The sequence below is a fragment of the Echinops telfairi genome, unplaced genomic scaffold, assembly GCF_000313985.2.
Source record: "Echinops telfairi isolate 266 unplaced genomic scaffold, ASM31398v2 ScPeMD7_2;HRSCAF=8, whole genome shotgun sequence".
Classification (NCBI taxonomy): domain Eukaryota; kingdom Metazoa; phylum Chordata; class Mammalia; order Afrosoricida; family Tenrecidae; genus Echinops; species Echinops telfairi.
In genome coordinates, this window is record NW_022103898.1 from 76,326,386 (window position 1) to 76,344,217 (window position 17,832).

Consider the following 17,832-nt stretch of genomic DNA (forward strand, 5'->3'; position numbering starts at 1 on the left):
AAAAAAAAAAAAGATGGAATGCCAGGGAGGAGAAAAAAACAATGGCTATGTAAATTTATGTAGATAACATAGTAAGGACATCTTTTCCTTTGATATAACTGGGAAGTGGGTGGTCATTCATGGGCTTTTGTGGGGATTTAGGAGATGGGGCACGGAAGAGTCTTGAAGTGTGCGTAGAGATCTCTGCCAGTGTTGCTCACACGGAGACTCTTCAGTAGGTTTGAGGTGGGGGTTCAGGTTCTGCTTTTTAATAAGTTCCCAGGTGAATTGTTGACCTCACCGAATAGCCAGGATGTAAGGCACTTAGCTTGGTGCCTGACACATAATGAACACCTGGTCTTTGTAACTAGCTAACAATTTATAAATGCTGAGAAGACCCTTTACCACCAAATTCCTTCCCCTCCATCATCTGAGAGCTGTTACTTTTATTGTACACAGCCTTTGAATCAGTGAGTACTCTGGGAGGGTGGGTGGATGAGTGTGAAGCCCTTGAGTCAGATTACTGCCCTCCCAACATGGCACCATTTTCAGGCAATGCCACCTCATGATCCAACCCATCACCCAGTGGAGGCAGTCTGCCAGTAATGCTGCTGGGACACCGGATAGACTGCATCAGAGCTTCTGGATCAAAATAGGCTAGTCATAGAGACCCGACAGTCTACTTCCCCAAAGCAGCCATTGGAAACCCCATGGGTCCCGGTGGCCTGCTCTGGAACGGATGGGACCATGTGAACAGCGCAGGACAGGACGAGCAGGGTTGTGTGCTGGGCCTGGGGGCCACCGTGAGTTGACAACCTCCAACAAATCCCTGTCAGAAATAAAAAATAGCGGAATTCCCTTTGGTCGGCTTTGTTGAAGTACGATGGATGCACAACAAAATGTGCACATTTTGGCATCCGGCTGTGCCAAGTCTGGTTGACGTGGTCACCTCCCCCACCGTTATCCTGATGAACACTGCCATCCCCCTCAAAGTTTCCTCGACTCCATTCTGTGGGCCAGGGGAAAAGGGAGGGGGGATCTAGGGGCCGGATGGAGTAGAGGGAAACCAGTAAGCTCTTCAGTGTGTCTCAGAAGCCCATCCCAGGGCTGCCTCCCCACTGCCCCGCTTCCTCCCCATCCCTGGTAAGCTTGGACAGATCTTCAAGTCTCCGCTGATCTAGGTATGCGTCCTGTTCCTTATTGTGATGAAGGTCTTCTAGACATTTCTCTAGCTTTAACCCACCTGAGCCCCACACCAACCCAAGCAGTTGGCCGCACTGACTGTGGAGTCTGTGCATGCCACTGTAAGCCTGAGGTTGCCATAGATTTTTCTTTGCATGTCGTTTTGATGTTGAGACTATACACACACGACAGACACCAATTCAACACGACACGTCCAGTGTAGGGGCACTGATGACGTTCCTGCCGTTGTGCTACCGTTCTCGCCCTCCTTTCCTGCTTGCCCTGGTTCACAGAAACCCACTGCCCCCTCAGTGCCAGTCAGTTTGCTCTCCCAGAGATAGCGCAAGGCATTGTGCTTTTAACCTTATTTATTGTGAATTAATTGGGTGAGGGTTTACATTTTAGATCATTTTTTTAGATTGAACAACCCAAACAACTTATCAAATCTCTGAAGGGCAGACCATTTTGACTAGCTAAGCTAAATAAACTATTGTTTAATTTTAAGAAGACTTCAAAAAATTAAAAAAACAGAACAAAAAACAACACTTCAAAGACTAGTTTTGGTTTAAGGTTTGAAGATTATCCCAGGCTAGCCTCTCATGTAGGGGAACCCCGGGGGTGGGGTGGGGTGGTGATGTGTTTGGCTGCGATCCGCAGTCAGCAGTTCGAAACTACCAGCTACTTCTCGGGAGAAAGGCAGGGCATTATGCCATTAACATCCAGTTTTGGAAACTCACAGGGGCAGTTCTACCCTATCCTGTAGGATCACTATGGGTTGGCACTGACTTGATGGTAGTGAGTTTGTCTTTTTGCTTTCCTCATTTGAACATACAGTAAGCACTCAGTAGGGGACGACGGGTTGACCCAGGTAAACCTCAGGTGGTATGTGGCTGTGGATCCCTGGAGAACAGGCGACCTGAGTTCTGGCCTCAGCCCTGCCAGGTTCCTAGATGTTTTGCTTTAGGTCTGATCGCCCTTACACGGATGCCTGGTCACTTCTGTCTCTGACGTTGGTACGCCCCACCCCTCCATGGGTAGTAGGCGTGGTATATCACTGAGACTCAGCTTCTCCGTCTCTTTTCCTTGCCTCCCCCCCCCTTTCAAATATATATAGTAAGCCAATAAATTATGTAAAGGCAGGTTGATAATGGAAATGCTGATGGGCCTGGCTGATGAAGAGTGCTTCTGCAAGAGCTATTGAGCTTGAACCTTGAACCCAGCAGCCAGTGAATGAGAGTTGGACAGTCAAGTCAGTACCTTCCCCTAAGTGCCTGTAATGACCTGGTTTGCACATTGTGCATCTCTGAGGAAAAGGGTGGTGGGAGCCTGTTACTCAGGAATCTTCCTTGATGGAAGAAGGGGGGTACCTTAGAAGACAGGACGATGTAAGCTGCTTGTCCATCTGAGGCAGTTACTTCCAGCTGAGCTAGCAATGGCCAGGAAACGACATCTCTGGGTCTTAGCAACACTGAGGAAGGATTAAACTGAGAGACATCTGACCTTGGCCTGGGCCCTATGATGGAATTGAGGTTAGGGTTGGGAGACTTGCATTCTGTTCCTGTTGTATGGGGCACACATCACATAACCTCTGAATCTTGGCAGGTTGCCTCTAATGTCCATTTTTCATGGTATGCCTGCATTGCCTACCTCACAGGGTGAGGTGCGTCAGTGAGCGTGCAGGAAGGAGTTCGAGGGAATGTATGGCTGTGCCGGGCAAACGCTGGGCATTATTACTAACGGTCGTCAGGCAGTCCGCGGATATCTGTGATGGGTCCAATTTTCTCCCTTCACAGCCTAAAGGAACGAAACAAAAGGAAAGCCAACTGATTTGAGGGAAGTGAAGAGGAATTTGGGCATTTCTTCCACTTGGCTCCCCAAGGAATCTCATGAACACCCCACAGGCGGCCCAAAGAAAATAAGCAGGGCAGGTTGGAGGGAGGGACCCTTTCTTGACAAAATCCCTAACTTCTCTTTGGAAAAGCCCCTTGCTTCTAAATTCCCATTTCTCTGCTCTCGCTTCCAAATCTGGGGGGCAATGGGACCCTCCCCTGATTGAGTCCCTCTATAACACCAGTCAGCCACACCTTTCTACCAAGAGCAGCCTCCAGAAGTCGCTGCGCTCTCCGCCGGGGGCATCCGGCTTGTCAAGGGTTAAGCGAGCCACACCCTCAGCGGAACAGGCTCGGACTTTGTGCTGAACAGCCTTTGGCAGCCTCTCCTGCGGGTCGGACACAGGCAGCACGAGTCGGAGAGGGGACCCGGGCTGGAGGAGGTCACACTTGTTCCCGGCTTCCTCGACACCATGGACAGCGCCCACTAAGTTGCCTCTCCGCCCTTGGGGGACTGCCTGGACTGCTATGCCCGCTGCCTGTCACATTGGGATTCCGTCGCCATTCTCCTAGTGGGCACGGGAGTGACACTCGCTGGTTCCGGTTCTGGGTGAGTCCTGCCTTCACCTGTCACTGCAACTCGTCCCCCATCCTGTGGTGCCTGATGTGGCCTCTGCCTGTTCTCTCCTCCCCCACCCACAACCACTTTTCTCAAATCCAACTCCAAAGGGGCTATTCTCCCAGCCCCCTTCTGCTTCTAACTCTTCCCTGCTAAGTTACTTAAAAAACTTATTTAGGATCTTTTTTCTTTCCCCCGATTTGGAAAATGGGGGAAGATAATGCCACCTACTTCATGGGGGTATTGTAAGCATCAAATGAATCCCAAAGTATGTGTAAAGTGGTGCTCACAGTGCCCGGCTCATGGTAAGTGCTGCGTGATTGCACTTAGGATGGCTATTACCAGCTATTGTGGCTGTCTCGGCTGTGTCCTTACTGGAAGGGACAAGTGTCTTCCTTTCCTGGGGAGAGAAAGCGGAGGGAAGGCAGAAGGGAACCTTCTCACCCTACCTTGCATTCCTGCTTCCTGCTTCCTCCTCCTCCTCCTCCTCCTCCTCCTCCTTTTACCAGGTTCAGAGGCAGAGATGCCAGCGGAACAGGAGGATGTGGCTCTTGATTCCCGTTGGGGAGTGGCGTTGACCATTGTACTAGTAATTCTGTCCTGCGACCAGTCACCTCACCTACTCCGTACCGCAGGGCCCTGCGAGGAGGGTTGGACTTCCTCCTCAGGGAACACCTGCCAGGTGCCTACTGCGTGGGCAGAGCCCGCAGCGTGGCCTGCAGTGCCAGCTCTGCTCCTCCTTGCACCTGCCCACCCACAACTAAGAAGCGGGGTGTGTCCCTGGGGCAAAGTTTGTCCCAGGTTATAAGGATGGTGCACAAGCTAGAGCTAGAACCAAGGGCCAGGGGCGGCAGCACATTAAGGATCCCAACAGCTACTTGCTTGTTGGAGAAACAAAGCCTCCCACCCCCACACACATCCATCATCTCTGAGGAAGGTCAGTCTTCCATGGAGCAACTCCTGTTCTGTAACCCACCCCGCCTCCATTCCCCACTCGTAGACACCAGAGGGGGAACTGAGACCCCTTGAAGAACTCAATTGGTATGGACAGCGTGGTGGCTGAAACAGGGGTGGGAAGTAGGTGGTTGAGAAGACCCAGAGACCCGGACCCTGGCAGGAGGGAGAGCCTTCTCCAGATGGCTTGATTGGCATCTCCTCCTTAACTCTTTCTCTCCCAAGCACAATTGTGTTCCCCTGGCATTGCCCACTGGGTGCCTTCCTTGCCCTGGTGGTCACGGGCAGCTGGCCCTTAGCCTTGACCCCACTGACCCTGAGGCCGGGAGCAGGGGATTGACTCCTTCCTATCCTGCCAAGAGTTCCAGCACCCCGTGTTCGGCTTGGGCTTGCCCAGAGGCCTCATCTAGATGGGGGCTCTCTCTGCAGCCAGAGCGGAGGGGGAGGACATCTCTCTCAAGTCTGTTTGCTCTCTTGTCCCCAAACAGTTATCGAGACCTAAAGCTGAGCAGACGGCAGCAACGGCCTCCCTCCTCCCTCCTGGGACCTGTAGCCCCTGTGGACATGCCCCTCCTGGACAATCCCGTGGGGGTGGAGGACCTCATCCTCCTGGAACCCCTGACACAGGAGTCTCTGCTCAAGAACCTCCAACTTCGCTTTGAAAGCAAGGAGATTTATGTGAGTACAGTGTGGACCCTGCTGGCCAGGCGTGTGGCCAGAGGGCTCCCCTGTTCCTCCTCCACCACGCCCCACCCTTGAACCCGCTCCCAGCTTCCGGGCTGAGTCCTTCCCCTTCCTCCTTGGCTGCAGACCTACATCGGGAGCGTGGTGGTCTCCGTGAATCCCTACCAGCAGCTGCCCATCTATGGCCCAGAGTTTATTAACAAATACCGGGACTGTACCTTCTTTGAGCTGAAGCCCCACATGTGAGTGGAGGCCCGGAGGCACGACAGGGCCCAGCTTCGTAACTATGAGAGACCTCATTTTTCCCCTCTTCTTTTTGCCCCGAGGGAGGTTCTCCAGCTGTCCCTTCCTTCTCTGAATCCCCTGCGAGGCCTGGCACTTCTTGCCTCTGCCCGGCCCAAGTGGGGAAGGTGGACGAGCCTGGATCCTGGGGACTGGTCCCCTCTCAGTCATTGCCCACCTCCTCCCCTTAAGCTATGCATTGGCCAACGTGGCGTACCAGTCCCTGAGGGACCAGGACCGAGACCAGTGCATCCTCATCACAGGCGAGAGTGGAGCTGGCAAGACCGGTGAGGAACCTGCAGAATGCCCCCCGGGGGGTGGGGAGGGTGGGGGGGGCTCTGTGTCCCTCCACGCCAGGCCTACTTCTGTCTAGTTCTCCAAAGGGATTCCTTCCCAGCTTTTCTGTCGCTGAGGGGTGTGTGGTGCTGGAATGAGGGGCCATGACCGGGGGTGGGGGGATGACAGCTCTGGAGGGGATCCACACTGAGGGCTTCTTCTGGGCAGAGGCTAGTAAGCTGGTGATGTCCTATGTGGCCGCTGTCTGTGGGAAAGGGGAGCAGGTGAATTCTGTGAAGGAGCAGCTGCTTCAGTCAAACCCGGTGCTGGAGGGTGAGAATCCCTGCTCTTGGCCCTGCCCTCCCCTCCCTCCCACCCAACCCCAGAGGCTCCGCCCTAGACCCACCTGCCCCGGGGTTCCTAGAGCCACTGGCCTCATCCAGCATGAGCAATGACCGCCCAGCCGGGAGGTCTCCCTCCTCTAGAGACCCCCCTCTCCCCTCAGCACCCCCTCATGCACCCACCCCCCACTCTCTGCAGCCTTTGGCAATGCCAAGACCATACGCAACAACAACTCCTCTCGATTTGTGAGTGAACACCTCCCCTGGGGCGCCCCATTGGGTGGTGGTGATGGTGGGGGAGTGAGTGTGCAGGAACTCGAGAGGGTGAATCATGCAGCACAGAGCCCAGCCTGAGAGGAAGAGGCGGAGGGGGATGAAGGCTTTCTCTGGTCTCTCTTTGAAGGGAAAATACATGGACATCGAGTTTGACTTCAAGGGCGTGCCCCTCGGTGGTGTCGTTACGAACTGTATGTATCTCCCCCTGCCTGTTTGCAGCTGATCTCTCCCATCCCACCCCCCCAAACCCCAAGCCCCCCAAACCCCCCACCACCCCGAAGTGCTGCTGTAGGAAGGTGGAGTCCCAGACTGCCAGGAGGAGGGAGCAGGATGAGGGTAGAATTAGAGGGAGGTTTGCTCCACATACCACTCCCAATCTCTCCACAGATCTGCTGGAGAAATCCCGGGTGGTGAAGCAGCTGAAGGGGGAAAGGAACTTCCACATCTTCCATCAGCTGCTGGCCGGGGCAGACACACAGCTGCTCAGTAAGCGCCTGCCTGGAGCCTCCCCAACCTCCACTCAACCCCCAGCACCTCCTGGACCCACTGGGCCCCCCCAGACTTGACCTTGCCTTCAATCCCCACCCTGAGCCTTGCTCACCCCTGGTTGGGAACAAATCCTCTGACCTCTGTGTTCTATTTAGCCCATTTCTGGGGTTCTATTGCCAAAGAGCTGCCATCTTGCCTGGGCATCGCTTTTATTTCTCTGTCCCTACCGGTTCCTCTTTCTCCCAAACAAATCAAAACACAAAGAAACGCGGAACAGTCATTTTCGTCTACCATGCGTTTCGAGCTTGGGTTTGGGGGGACTTCATCGCTCGTTCGGCAGGAAATGAGAGGCTGCTCCAGAACTTTCGATGAGCTGCAGTTGAAGTGGGCCTCAGTCTCTAGCCACCACGCCCAGGAGCCTGCTCCTAGTTTCTTCTTCTTAACTGGTTCTGTGGATAATCCGTTCATTCACGGATTTTATTCAGTCTCTTGAGCACCTGAATATGATCGGACACTAACGGCCATCTTCTGGAGTCGGACACGTTACAGGAGGTGTGGCAGGATGGCAAACAGGCCTGGATAGTCGGCACAAGAAGTAGGAGGGAGGGAGCCCCTTGCCTGGTCTCAGGGGTGAACCCATTGCAGGCAGCCTGGCCGAATGTTGGGCCGGCCCGTGGCGGCTCGAGATGGACGTCACTGCGGGGTCTGGTGGGCCTGTAGTCTGTCACTTTGCTGTGAACATGCCCCGTGGGTTTCTGATGATTCTGGGCTGGACTCAGGCTTGTCTCTTTTCCCCTCCGACAAGTCGCCTTGGTTCATGAACCCCCATAGCTGTCGCCTCCCCCGTGCCTTCACGGTCTTAGCTGGCACAGGATCTTGCTCGGGCTGACCCTGTCAGCGGAGGCCTCTTCACCCTGCGTTTCAGCGGAGTCTCCTCCACTAAGGCTTCTGGGGGCACTACTTGCAGGGCCTTGACTCATCCCCCTGCAGACTCGCTCAGGTTTCACAGTGTGGGTCACCAGGGAGCTCCTGTTAAGCTCTGGTTTGAGGAAGCGCCTGGATGTTGCGGTCATTTGCACAACGTAGTTGATACCCATTCAGGCCCGAGGATGAACCCAGTGTTCTCCATCTTAGAGAAACGACTTTGGCCATCCCCTGGATTCATGCATTCGTTCACTTATCTATTTTAAGTTTCTGGATGCCAGCCAGGCACCTGAAAGACAGAGATGGGAGACCCAGGGCCAACACACAAGTCTCTCATCTGTAGGCCACATGGGCACAGACATCACGTAACCCATGTGATAATATGCTGAACTAGAGGTCCAGCATGCTGAACCAGAGGTCGGGGGTGTGGGGGGGGGTGTTGGGGGGGCGCACAGGAGAGCCACTTGGCTCCTCAGTGCCAGAGAGGACCTTCTAGGGCAGGTGTCAGGGTCCGCGTGGGGAACACAGTGCCTACTGTCTCCCTGGGGCTTCGTGAACACTTAGCGACTGCGCCAACCCAGGCCGAGGGTTCGGTGCTGAGGCTGGGCTGTGGGGAGAGCTGGGCTTGCTCTGCTGCACGCCTTCCGTCCTCCCAGGCACTGGCTCCCGAGCAGGATGGAGCACTCTCATGTTTGTTTTGATTGTTTAGACCCTTTGGTTGACTCGGGAGAGGAAAGGAGAATGAGGATTTTCTATCATAATGGTTAAAAACGAAAAGAAAAGAAACTGCCGCTATTGGAAAAAAAAATCAACTATGAAAATCCCACATACCACTTAAAAATGTCACCTATTGCCACAGGAAGGCAGGATCTCCCAAAGGACATAAAACACACCATGGGGCCCTGGGACAAGTCAAGGAGCCATCCTAGGGCAAGGGCTGGCAGGGGTCATAGCTCCCTGATGGGAAGGCTGCCGAGAGTCTGGGCACTGACCTCTCTCCCCCACGCTGGCCCTTCCAGAGGCCCTGAAGCTCGAGCGAGACCCGAGCAGCTATGCCTATCTGAATGCAGACGTGTCCGAGGTGGGCGGCATGGATGACGCCTCCAACTTCAGGACAGTGCAGGTGGGTGCGGGGCGGGGTGGCCCTCGGGCCGTCCCCGAGCCCAGCTTGGCGAAGAGACGCATTGGCCTGGCGCCTCTAGTCCGGCTTCTGATTCTGCCTCCCCCTAAGAATGCCATGGCCGTGATTGGATTCTCGGAGGAGGAGATTCGGCAGGTGCTGGAGGTGACAGCCCTGGTGCTGAAGCTGGGGAATGTGGAGCTGGCCAGCGAGTTCCAGGCCAACGGGGTCTCAGCAAGCGGCATCCGTGAGGGGCCAGGTCAGCACCCCTGCCCAGGCCTCAGAGCTTCCTCAGGCTGTGGGGACTCTTCTGGACTCTCGGGCATGATTCAGGCCCTCGCAACCGGCTCCTGAGTGCTCCCCAGACAGACTCCCCGAGAGGGAGTTTGGAAGTTTGATAGCTCTAGGTTCTAGGGGTTCTCTGCGTCTCAGTCGATTCTTCTACAAAATGGGATCCACGATGCCTGTTTCAGGAGTTTCTCCTATCAAAGCGGACACTGCCAGCAACACACCCAGAGCTTCCATCTCTCTCTCCTCACACAGAGTCCTCCATGCCCACAGTGGCCTGCTGTGACCCTCCCCAGTGAGACCCATGGGCACCTCACTTTAACAGCCTCACCTCGCTCCCCAGATCAAAGTCAGGTGGGAGGAGCCTCTTCTCGGGCCATATTGCATTTTCTCACCACTCTAGGTATCCAGGAGATTGGGGAGCTGGTGGGTTTAAATTCAAAAGAACTAGAGAGAGCTTTGTGTGCAAGGACCATGGAAACGGCCAAAGAAAAAGTGGTCACAGCTTTGAATGTCATCCAGGTAAGGGGGGCCTATGAGAGGGGGCTGCTTTTGAGCCTGTCCCATGGCTGCCCGCTCTGACCAGCCTGGTTCTGTCCTGCAGGCTCAGTATGCCCGGGACGCTCTGGCCAAGAACATCTACAACCGCCTCTTCAATTGGATCGTGAATCGAATCAACGAGAGTATCAAGGTAGGAAGGCCCTCTTCCCTCAACACTCCTCTGCTTGCCTCCCCTTTCTCACTCCGGTCTCTAGTCCCATACCTTGAGTTCTGAGATGAACAACCAAAGAGATGGCTGGGGCGGGGCGCTGGGGCAATTATGCCCTGTTGTTTCCGGTGTGCTTTTGTGGAGATGTCACAAACTTCGGAATGAGATATTCTGGACTCCCTGCTGACCACCTGGGTGGCCTTCCGATCTCACAAAGATTCTAGCTTGTACTTTCCTGATGTGGAACACGGGACATTCATGCCCATCTAATTCACAGGACTGAGTGAAGGTCAGACGAATTTATAGGCACGGTTACCGTAAGGCCCAACAACTGGAGTCCTAACTATAACCAAGAGAGGTGAAATTTAGGAACCACCTAAAAACTTGTCCACAAGGGCTCATAGGGGCATGGTTTATAATAACCCCAAGGAGAACCCACCCGGATGTCCACCAACAAGCTAAGCAAAGTGTGTGTATCCACACAAGGGAATGTGAGTCAGGGTCGAAGTACCGGTACATGCTAGAACACAGCGAACCTTGGCAATACCATGCTAGATGAACGACGCCAGACACAGAGGCTGCATCGTATGTGGGTCCATTTATATGAAGTCTGCCAGATGGGTAGGCCCACAGAGAGAGGGAGTGGGTTAAAGGTTGTCCAGGGCTGGAGTAGGGCCCGGGGAGTGACTACTATCGCTGCCAGTCCCTAGAGCTCGTAGAGCTAGGAGCTGTAGGGTTCCTTTTCAAAATGTGCCAGTACGACACAGCGGTGATGTGCAGAAGGGGCGTGGGTGGATAAGTGCTGAACTGCTAACCATGAGGCTGGTTCAAACCCACCAGCCGCTCCGTGGGAGAAAGGTGAGGCTATTTGCTCCCGTAGAGATTTATAGCCTCAGAAACCCCATCGAGGGTCCTGGTGAGGTGGAAGAACTTGATGGCAGGGGTGAGTTGGGACGGTTACAGAGCTCTGACTGTAGGGAACCCACTGCTGTGTATACGTTACAAGGGAGAATTTTATGTCATAGGAACTATAGCTCAATAAAGCGCTTCTTGTTTTTTAAAATGATGCACCCGAAGGTGCCATTTATTTAGGGTGGGTTGCTCGAGGGCAGCAGGGCCAATGGCGTCTGAATTCTGAGATCTGATTTTCTTCATCTGGAACATGGGACTAGTCAGACCTTGTTCTGGGTGACGGTAAGGATGAGGGAAATAGGGATAGCGTTCTTTTGGGGGAAAGGCTCTGCCAATAGAAGGATGGGGTACTATCCTGAGCGGATTTTTGTACCTTTCTACCTCTTAGCAGACCCAAATGCCAAACCAGCGGCTGTTGTGTGGGTTCTGGCTCCCGGCCACCCCATGCATATCCAAGGGACACTGTGGCTTGTAGGGTTTTCAGTGACAGAATTTCTGCGATCAATGGTCAGCCCTTTCTCCCGATGCCCCTCTGGGTGGACTTGAACCACCGACCTTGCGGCGGCTAGCAGCTTTGTGTTCATTGTTGGCGCCACTCGGGGACACTCACACCTTACCTTGTCCCACGGGAGCACAATTCTGGCAGGAGTGTGCATCTTCCTTCTCCTCGGCATCTCTCCCTGGGCTTGTCTCCAGCCTCGGGAGGAGGAAAAACATCACACTCGTGCCTTAGCAGCCTGGTCCAGGGTACCAGGGGCCGTTTGCCTCCTGCTCCAGCCAGGTCTTCCCCAGAAGGGCCTGTCCTCAGACTGCTCTTGCCTCCCTCCTCAGGTGGGCACCGGGGAGAAGAAGAAGGTCATGGGCGTCCTGGATATCTACGGCTTTGAAATATTACAGGTAAGGAGGCTTCAGCCAACCTCAGAATCCTAGTTCCCTAGTGGTTGAGGCGGCCCACGGAGCCGTGGCGGCACGAGGGTTAAGTGCTTGAGGGCTGAGACAAGGTGTGTGGTGCAAACCCAGCTGAGTCTCTCCAGGAGGAAGCCCTAGCCAGCTGTTCCAGTCAAGATGCCAGGCCGGGCAGCCCCAGAGCTCTCCCCTGGTCTCTGTGACCCAGAGCCGGCAGGCCGGGCACACACCCACAGAGGCGGGCAGGCTCCAAGAGGGAGATGGGAGAGGGGGGGAAAGGTCTGGGGGTGAGCTGCTCTCTCTTTACCCTGTGCACCGCCCGCAGGATAATAGCTTTGAACAGTTTGTGATCAACTACTGCAATGAGAAGCTGCAGCAGGTATTCATAGAAATAACCCTGAAAGAGGAGCAGGAGGAATATGCGAGAGAGGTAAACACAATCTTCGGCCGGTTTCCCCCTTCCTATGCAGAACAGGTGCCGTGGTTTTCTCCTTGATCCCAATCTCCCGTGGGGGTGTCCCCAGGTGGGAACCCGAAGGACACACTTGCCCCCAGACAGTACTGCCGAGCACTGCGGCATTGCCAAGTGACCCTCGTTCTCTGCTCTCTGTCTCCCGCCCTCCTCACCAGCCCAGCCTCCCACTCCAGAAGGGCCAGTTGTGTGTGTGTGTGTGTGTGTGTGTGTGTGTGGTGTTTGGAGTCCTGACAAGGAGGAAGTGACAGCCGTGCTTGGCTTTGGGCAGACTATGAACCCAATTTAGAAGGGACATTTCTCCTGGGCTTGGCACTCTGCTACACCCCGTCCTTTGCACTTCTCTAACACCTCAGAACTCTCGCAGCTGGGCCCTCCTCTCTGGCAGCCCTCTGATGCCCTGCCTCCTCCCAGAAGCGCCCTGCAGCTCACACTCTTCACATTTCTCCCTGGTCTCAGTGACAACCCCTGTTATCGCTGGCCGGGTGTCAGAAAGAGCCTTCTGATTGAGTGAGGCCTGCCCAGAGTGTGTGGCAGAGTCTCGCTCGTCAAAACCTCCCAGTCGCTCGTCAAACCCCCCCAGGACTGTCCCCCGCGTGCTCTTGGGAACCCCGAGTGCCGGAATTTGGGACAATGTGATTGAAATGCGTGGAAACGGGGTCCTTATTGTTTTGTACGCTTTAACCCTCACACGACTGCATTCCTTTCTGCCTTGAATATTTCGTGGGTGTCATGGATCTCAACTGTTTGCACTTTGGCCGTGTTGTCAGGAGAGAGCAGTCCCTGGAGAAGGTCATCGTGCTTGGTAACGTGGAGGGCCGGGCAAGAGAGGAAGGCCTTTTATGCGCTGACACGGTGGCTCTAAGAGTGGGCTCAGGCTCAGGAACCACTGTGAGGATGGCACAGGGTCGCGATGGCCCCTAATAATAATGACAATGTATGGATTCAGTAAAGGACAATGTGTTGGAATCATGGGGAAAATCATTTCTGAGGTGATGCAGCGTTTGATGAAGGATGTGGGACATATGTGTCCCAAGTAGGTGCTGGTGGTAGGTATGACCGTTATGCAGGCCTCCCAAGGTTATACAGCTCCCTGCAGCCAGTTACCTTTATGACAACTGGAGTCGCAGCTTCCCAAGCAACCCAAGAGGCTGCAGATGTTGGGGGGGGGATAGATGTCCCATGGGTCATGCAAAGGTTAATTGAAAAAAAAAAAAGGTCAAATAGAGTATGCACACCCATACTTTAAATTTCTAAAAAGCTTAAGAGGGTGCATAGTGTGGCCTCTCCCTCCCACTCCTGCTCCAGTGCCCTCGTTCCCCTTCCCAACCAAGGCCGCCGGAGAGCCTCCTCCCAGAGGGGCTTGGTTTACATACAGGCAAATCGGCAAGGACGGTATTCCCACAGATGCAGGAAATTCACGCCGCTCTGCACCTCGTTTTCATTACCGAGCGAGCGATCTTTCCGGGGCGGTAGCTAAAGATTTTTATTTTATTTATTTTTCATAGCTACATACTGCATAGGGGTTATAAAGAGATGCTGACTAACTCACGTAACCCGTTGGGGAAGTTATTTGGGGGATGAAGTAGAAGGCAACTGGACTAAATGCTACCCTGTGAGGGAAGAAAGGCTTGTGCTCCTCAGATACACCTGGGAATGGCCTCGGCTGGGAGGGCTGCTCCTTGGGACTGGGGTGGGCTCAGGAGCCATTCTGCCTGCAGCCCTAAGCTCAGCAAACCCCTCAAGGGTGGGACCATTGCCTGGCTCTTCTTCTTCTCTTCTTTCTTGGAAGGGTAGGGTCTTCTGCTTCTGTACCACATGCGAGCTTTTTGTTTGTGTACTTATTTATTTCTTATTCCACAATCTCAAAGGTTTTCTGCACATCAGTGCTTCTCGGAGTGTGGTCCTGGGCTCCCAGCATTAGCATCACCTGGGAATGTATTGGGAATGCAGCTTCCCAGGACCCACTCTACCGCTGAATCAGAAACTCTGGGGCTTGGGACCAATCTGTTTTAACAAGCCCACCAAGGAGATGGTGATGCCCACTTACGTGAGAGAATCACTTACGGTGATCTTTGACCATGTGCCAAATTCGCTCTGATGTTGGACAATGCTTTCTTGCTCAGGGGAGGGGTGTGGTGGGGCTCAGGTTTTGTGGTATATTGGCAAAGTAGCATGGCCACTGGTTTCCCCCATGCATTTGGATCCTTCTCTGCTCCCTCGGTGGGGTGACCCTTTGTCCCCGTCCTCACCCAACATGTTCCACTCCCCTCTGCACCTTACCCCACCTGCAGGACTCCAAGTATTGTTCTCCCTTGGGTCTGTCTGCCCACCTCACAGTTCTCTTCCAGTCTCAAAGGGAACAGAAATCATACCAAAAGACAAAACGACGGGGCTTCCTGATGGTCCTCTGTCGGGTGGTAGAACGGGGCAGTTGGCACAGGTGAAGCCCTAGAGACTTGTCTTGGACTCGCTCCCTGCAATGTGTTGCATCTCCCCTCACCAGGGCATCCCCTGGAGAAAGGTGGACTACTTTGATAATGGTATCATCTGCAACCTCATTGAGCATGTGAGTTATCCTTCCTTGTACCTCTAAAACCACGCCTTCCAGGTAGCCTGAAGAGCCCGCTTTGCCCCTTGGTAATGAGGGAAAAACTGAGAAGGGGGTGGGGGCAGCAGTGAGAGTGTAGCTGTCCCGGGAACCAGCTCTGGGCTGGGCTGCTTCTGTTCCCCTGACCAGAATCAGCGAGGCATCCTTGCCATGTTAGACGAGGAGTGTCTACGGCCTGGCGTGGTCAGCGACTCCACCTTCCTGGCGAAGCTCAACCAGCTCTTCTCCAAACATGACCACTATGAGAGCAAGGTCACCCAGAATGCCCAGCGCCAGTATGACCACACCATGGGCCTCAGCTGCTTCCGCATCTCACACTATGCGGGCAAGGTAATGCGGGCACCCTGGGCGACAAAGAGAAGCCAGGGCATGGAGAAGGAGTTGGGGGATGGCAGCGGTGGGAGTAATTTCCCAGGGGACGGGGGGAGGGTCAGGTGCTGGGACAGGCCCAGGAACTCCCAAACCAAGAGCCATCCTCCACAGGTGACATACAATGTGGCCAGCTTCATCGACAAAAATAATGACCTACTCTTCCGAGACCTGTCCCAGGTCATGTGGAAAGCCCAGCACACCCTGCTTCGGTCTTTATTCCCCGAGGGGGATCCTAAGCAGGCCTCTCTCAAACGCCCTCCAACTGCCGGGGCCCAGTTCAAGAGCTCGGTGGCCATACTCATGAAGAACTTGTATGCCAAGAACCCCAACTACATCAGGTGACATGCTGGGCACCCGGCGGGTGGGGGGGGGGGCATGTTACACACATGAAGACCGAGTTCATGGATTATAGAACATGTCCACGGAGGAGAGGGGGGCTCTCTGGAATAAGAGGATCGGAGATCCTTTCCTACAGGAGGAGAACACCCGGCTTGGGTAGCATCAGTAGTGGAGGACATTTGGAAGGCCAGTGTGTCCTGTCCTCTGAAGTGTCAACTAAAGGGGACGTAGACAGAATAGGGGGACAGAGCCCGGGCTTGGCACACCAGCCGGAAGCTCATGCCTGACCTACCTCCCACCCAGGTGCATTAAGCCCAATGAGAATCAGCAGCGTGGTCAGTTCTCCTGGGAGCTGGTGGCCACCCAGTCTCAGTACCTGGGACTGCTGGAGAATGTACGGGTGCGACGGGCAGGCTATGCCTACCGTCAGGTGTACGGCCTCTTTCTGGAAAGATACCGGATGCTGAGCCGGAGCACCTGGCCTTCCTGGAAAGAGGGGGATCGGTAAGACTCGGCGCGCGGGGAGGCTGAGGGGCAGGGAAGGCAGGTGCCGTGTACACCTCCCAGAACGGGCTTGCTGAATAGATACTTGGGGAAATGAATTAGCTTATATTTCTCTCTGGAGGGCTTGGGGCCTTGGTGAGACTTGAACCCTGTCCCCCAGCGTGCAAAGGCCTAGGGAGAAGAATCTTTCTCTGGGAGCTCCTTCTCAAGCTTTTCCCTGTCTGCTCCCTGTAGGGCGGGGGTCAAGAAGGTCCTGGAGGACCTGGCTGTGGCCTCAGAGGAGGTGGCCTTTGGGAAGACAAAAATCTTCATCAGGAGTCCCAGGACAGTGAGTGGGAGAGCGCACCTGCGTTTGTGAGGTGGAAAGGTGGAGGAGCAGGAGGCTGTGGGCTGGGGGTGGGGGTGGGGAGCCTCTCTAACCTGGAGTGGATGGTGGATGAGGAAGTCCCCTCCCTGCAGGGGCTTTTTCCTTGGACCTGAAGCCTGGGCTTCCCACCCTCGCCTGAGTCTGTGCCTGCTTGGCCCTCTGTCATTGAAATGGAACTCCCTGGAGGCACGCCTCCTTCCCACCCCCCACTCCCACCTAGCACAGTGCCTGGTACACAGATGGATGCTCGTTGAAGGATCGAATGAATGCATGAATGAACGAGCAAGATGCTAGAATGAACCCAGGAAGCCCAGACGGAAAGCCTCTGGTTCTGTGGGGTGTCCTGAGCGAGTGCTGCTCCCCAGCTTCTCTCTCCCCCCGCCTCCCTCTCCCCTCTCCCCAGCTTTTCTTCCTGGAAGAACAGCGGCGCCTTAAGATCCAACAGTTGGCCACGCTGATCCAGAAGACGTACCGAGGCTGGCGCTGCCGGACCCACTACCAGCTGATGCGCAAGAGTCAGATCCTTATCTCCTCCTGGTTTCGAGGCAACAGGGTACCTGTCGCCGCCAAGGCCCCTCCCCCTCGCTCTAGTGGGGAGGATGTGCAGCGGGAGAGGTGGGCAGGGCTGCCAGGGAGTTTGCTCACAGGTCCAATGTTCTTTGCAGCAAAAGAAGCGCTATGGGAAGATGAGGGCGTCGGCACTGTTGATCCAGGCATTTGTGAGAGGATGGAAGGTAATGGGAAGGGGGTAGAACTTCTCCACGGTGGCTCCTTAGCCCCACCCCTCACCCCCTGCCAGGGCTCCTTTAGGGCTGCGAGGGAGCAAGTTCTGGCTGCATCCAGGGCATAGCCCCCTGTGTGTGTGTCTGGGGGCTTTGTGTAGACGTGTGGAGGTGGGGCTCTGTCTTCTGCTTCTGTGTCCTCTTCAGTGGTGGGTGGCTGTCATCTCAGCCCTTTACCTTCTCCGCTCTTTGTGTCGTTGGACGGTAGTAGAACCCCTTCCTCCAGACGCAGTCTGCCCTCACGTTGACTCCCTGTCCTTGTAGGCACGCAAGGATTATCGGAAATACTTTCGTTCCGGGGCGGCCCTCTTGTTGTCCAGTTTCATCTACAAGAGCCTGGTAAGTGGTGGGGACCCAGGGTGGGGGCTGGGGTGGAGGTTTGGGAGAGGAGGACTCAAAGCAGTCCCTCCAAGATTTCCCTTCTTCTGCGCGGAGTTAAGTCCTGGAGAAGAGGGGCTGGGATATCAACCTGCTGGAAGCAACTCTGGTACCTTGGGGCCAGGCGAAGACGAAAGAGCATTTTTGGCTGGCGTGGACATTCTTGGTAACCCCTGGGCAAATAGGGACCATCCATAGGCCCATGAAGAAGCTGGCACGGAACCGGCAACAAGAGGT

At 54.8% G+C, this 17,832-nt stretch overlaps 1 protein-coding gene across 1 annotated transcript in view; it reads left to right on the top strand.

Annotated features, from left to right (window-relative positions):
• Positions 1-3,569: 3,569 nt before the first annotated feature.
• Positions 3,570-17,832, top strand: part of MYO1A (myosin IA) — a 24,920-nt gene continuing 10,657 nt past the window's right edge. Inside the window, exons 1-22 of the mRNA XM_004700817.4 lie at positions 3,570-3,600; positions 5,052-5,241; positions 5,374-5,489; positions 5,722-5,816; positions 6,034-6,138; positions 6,346-6,392; positions 6,550-6,613; positions 6,810-6,908; positions 8,855-8,958; positions 9,067-9,214; positions 9,647-9,765; positions 9,848-9,934; positions 11,696-11,761; positions 12,096-12,200; positions 14,749-14,811; positions 14,983-15,183; positions 15,337-15,563; positions 15,868-16,068; positions 16,303-16,396; positions 16,839-16,988; positions 17,101-17,169; positions 17,482-17,556. Coding sequence (XP_004700874.1) covers positions 5,128-5,241; positions 5,374-5,489; positions 5,722-5,816; positions 6,034-6,138; positions 6,346-6,392; positions 6,550-6,613; positions 6,810-6,908; positions 8,855-8,958; positions 9,067-9,214; positions 9,647-9,765; positions 9,848-9,934; positions 11,696-11,761; positions 12,096-12,200; positions 14,749-14,811; positions 14,983-15,183; positions 15,337-15,563; positions 15,868-16,068; positions 16,303-16,396; positions 16,839-16,988; positions 17,101-17,169; positions 17,482-17,556 — 2,349 coding nt within the window. The 5' untranslated portion in view covers positions 3,570-3,600; positions 5,052-5,127. The remainder of the gene's footprint in view (positions 3,601-5,051; positions 5,242-5,373; positions 5,490-5,721; positions 5,817-6,033; positions 6,139-6,345; positions 6,393-6,549; positions 6,614-6,809; positions 6,909-8,854; positions 8,959-9,066; positions 9,215-9,646; positions 9,766-9,847; positions 9,935-11,695; positions 11,762-12,095; positions 12,201-14,748; positions 14,812-14,982; positions 15,184-15,336; positions 15,564-15,867; positions 16,069-16,302; positions 16,397-16,838; positions 16,989-17,100; positions 17,170-17,481; positions 17,557-17,832) is intronic.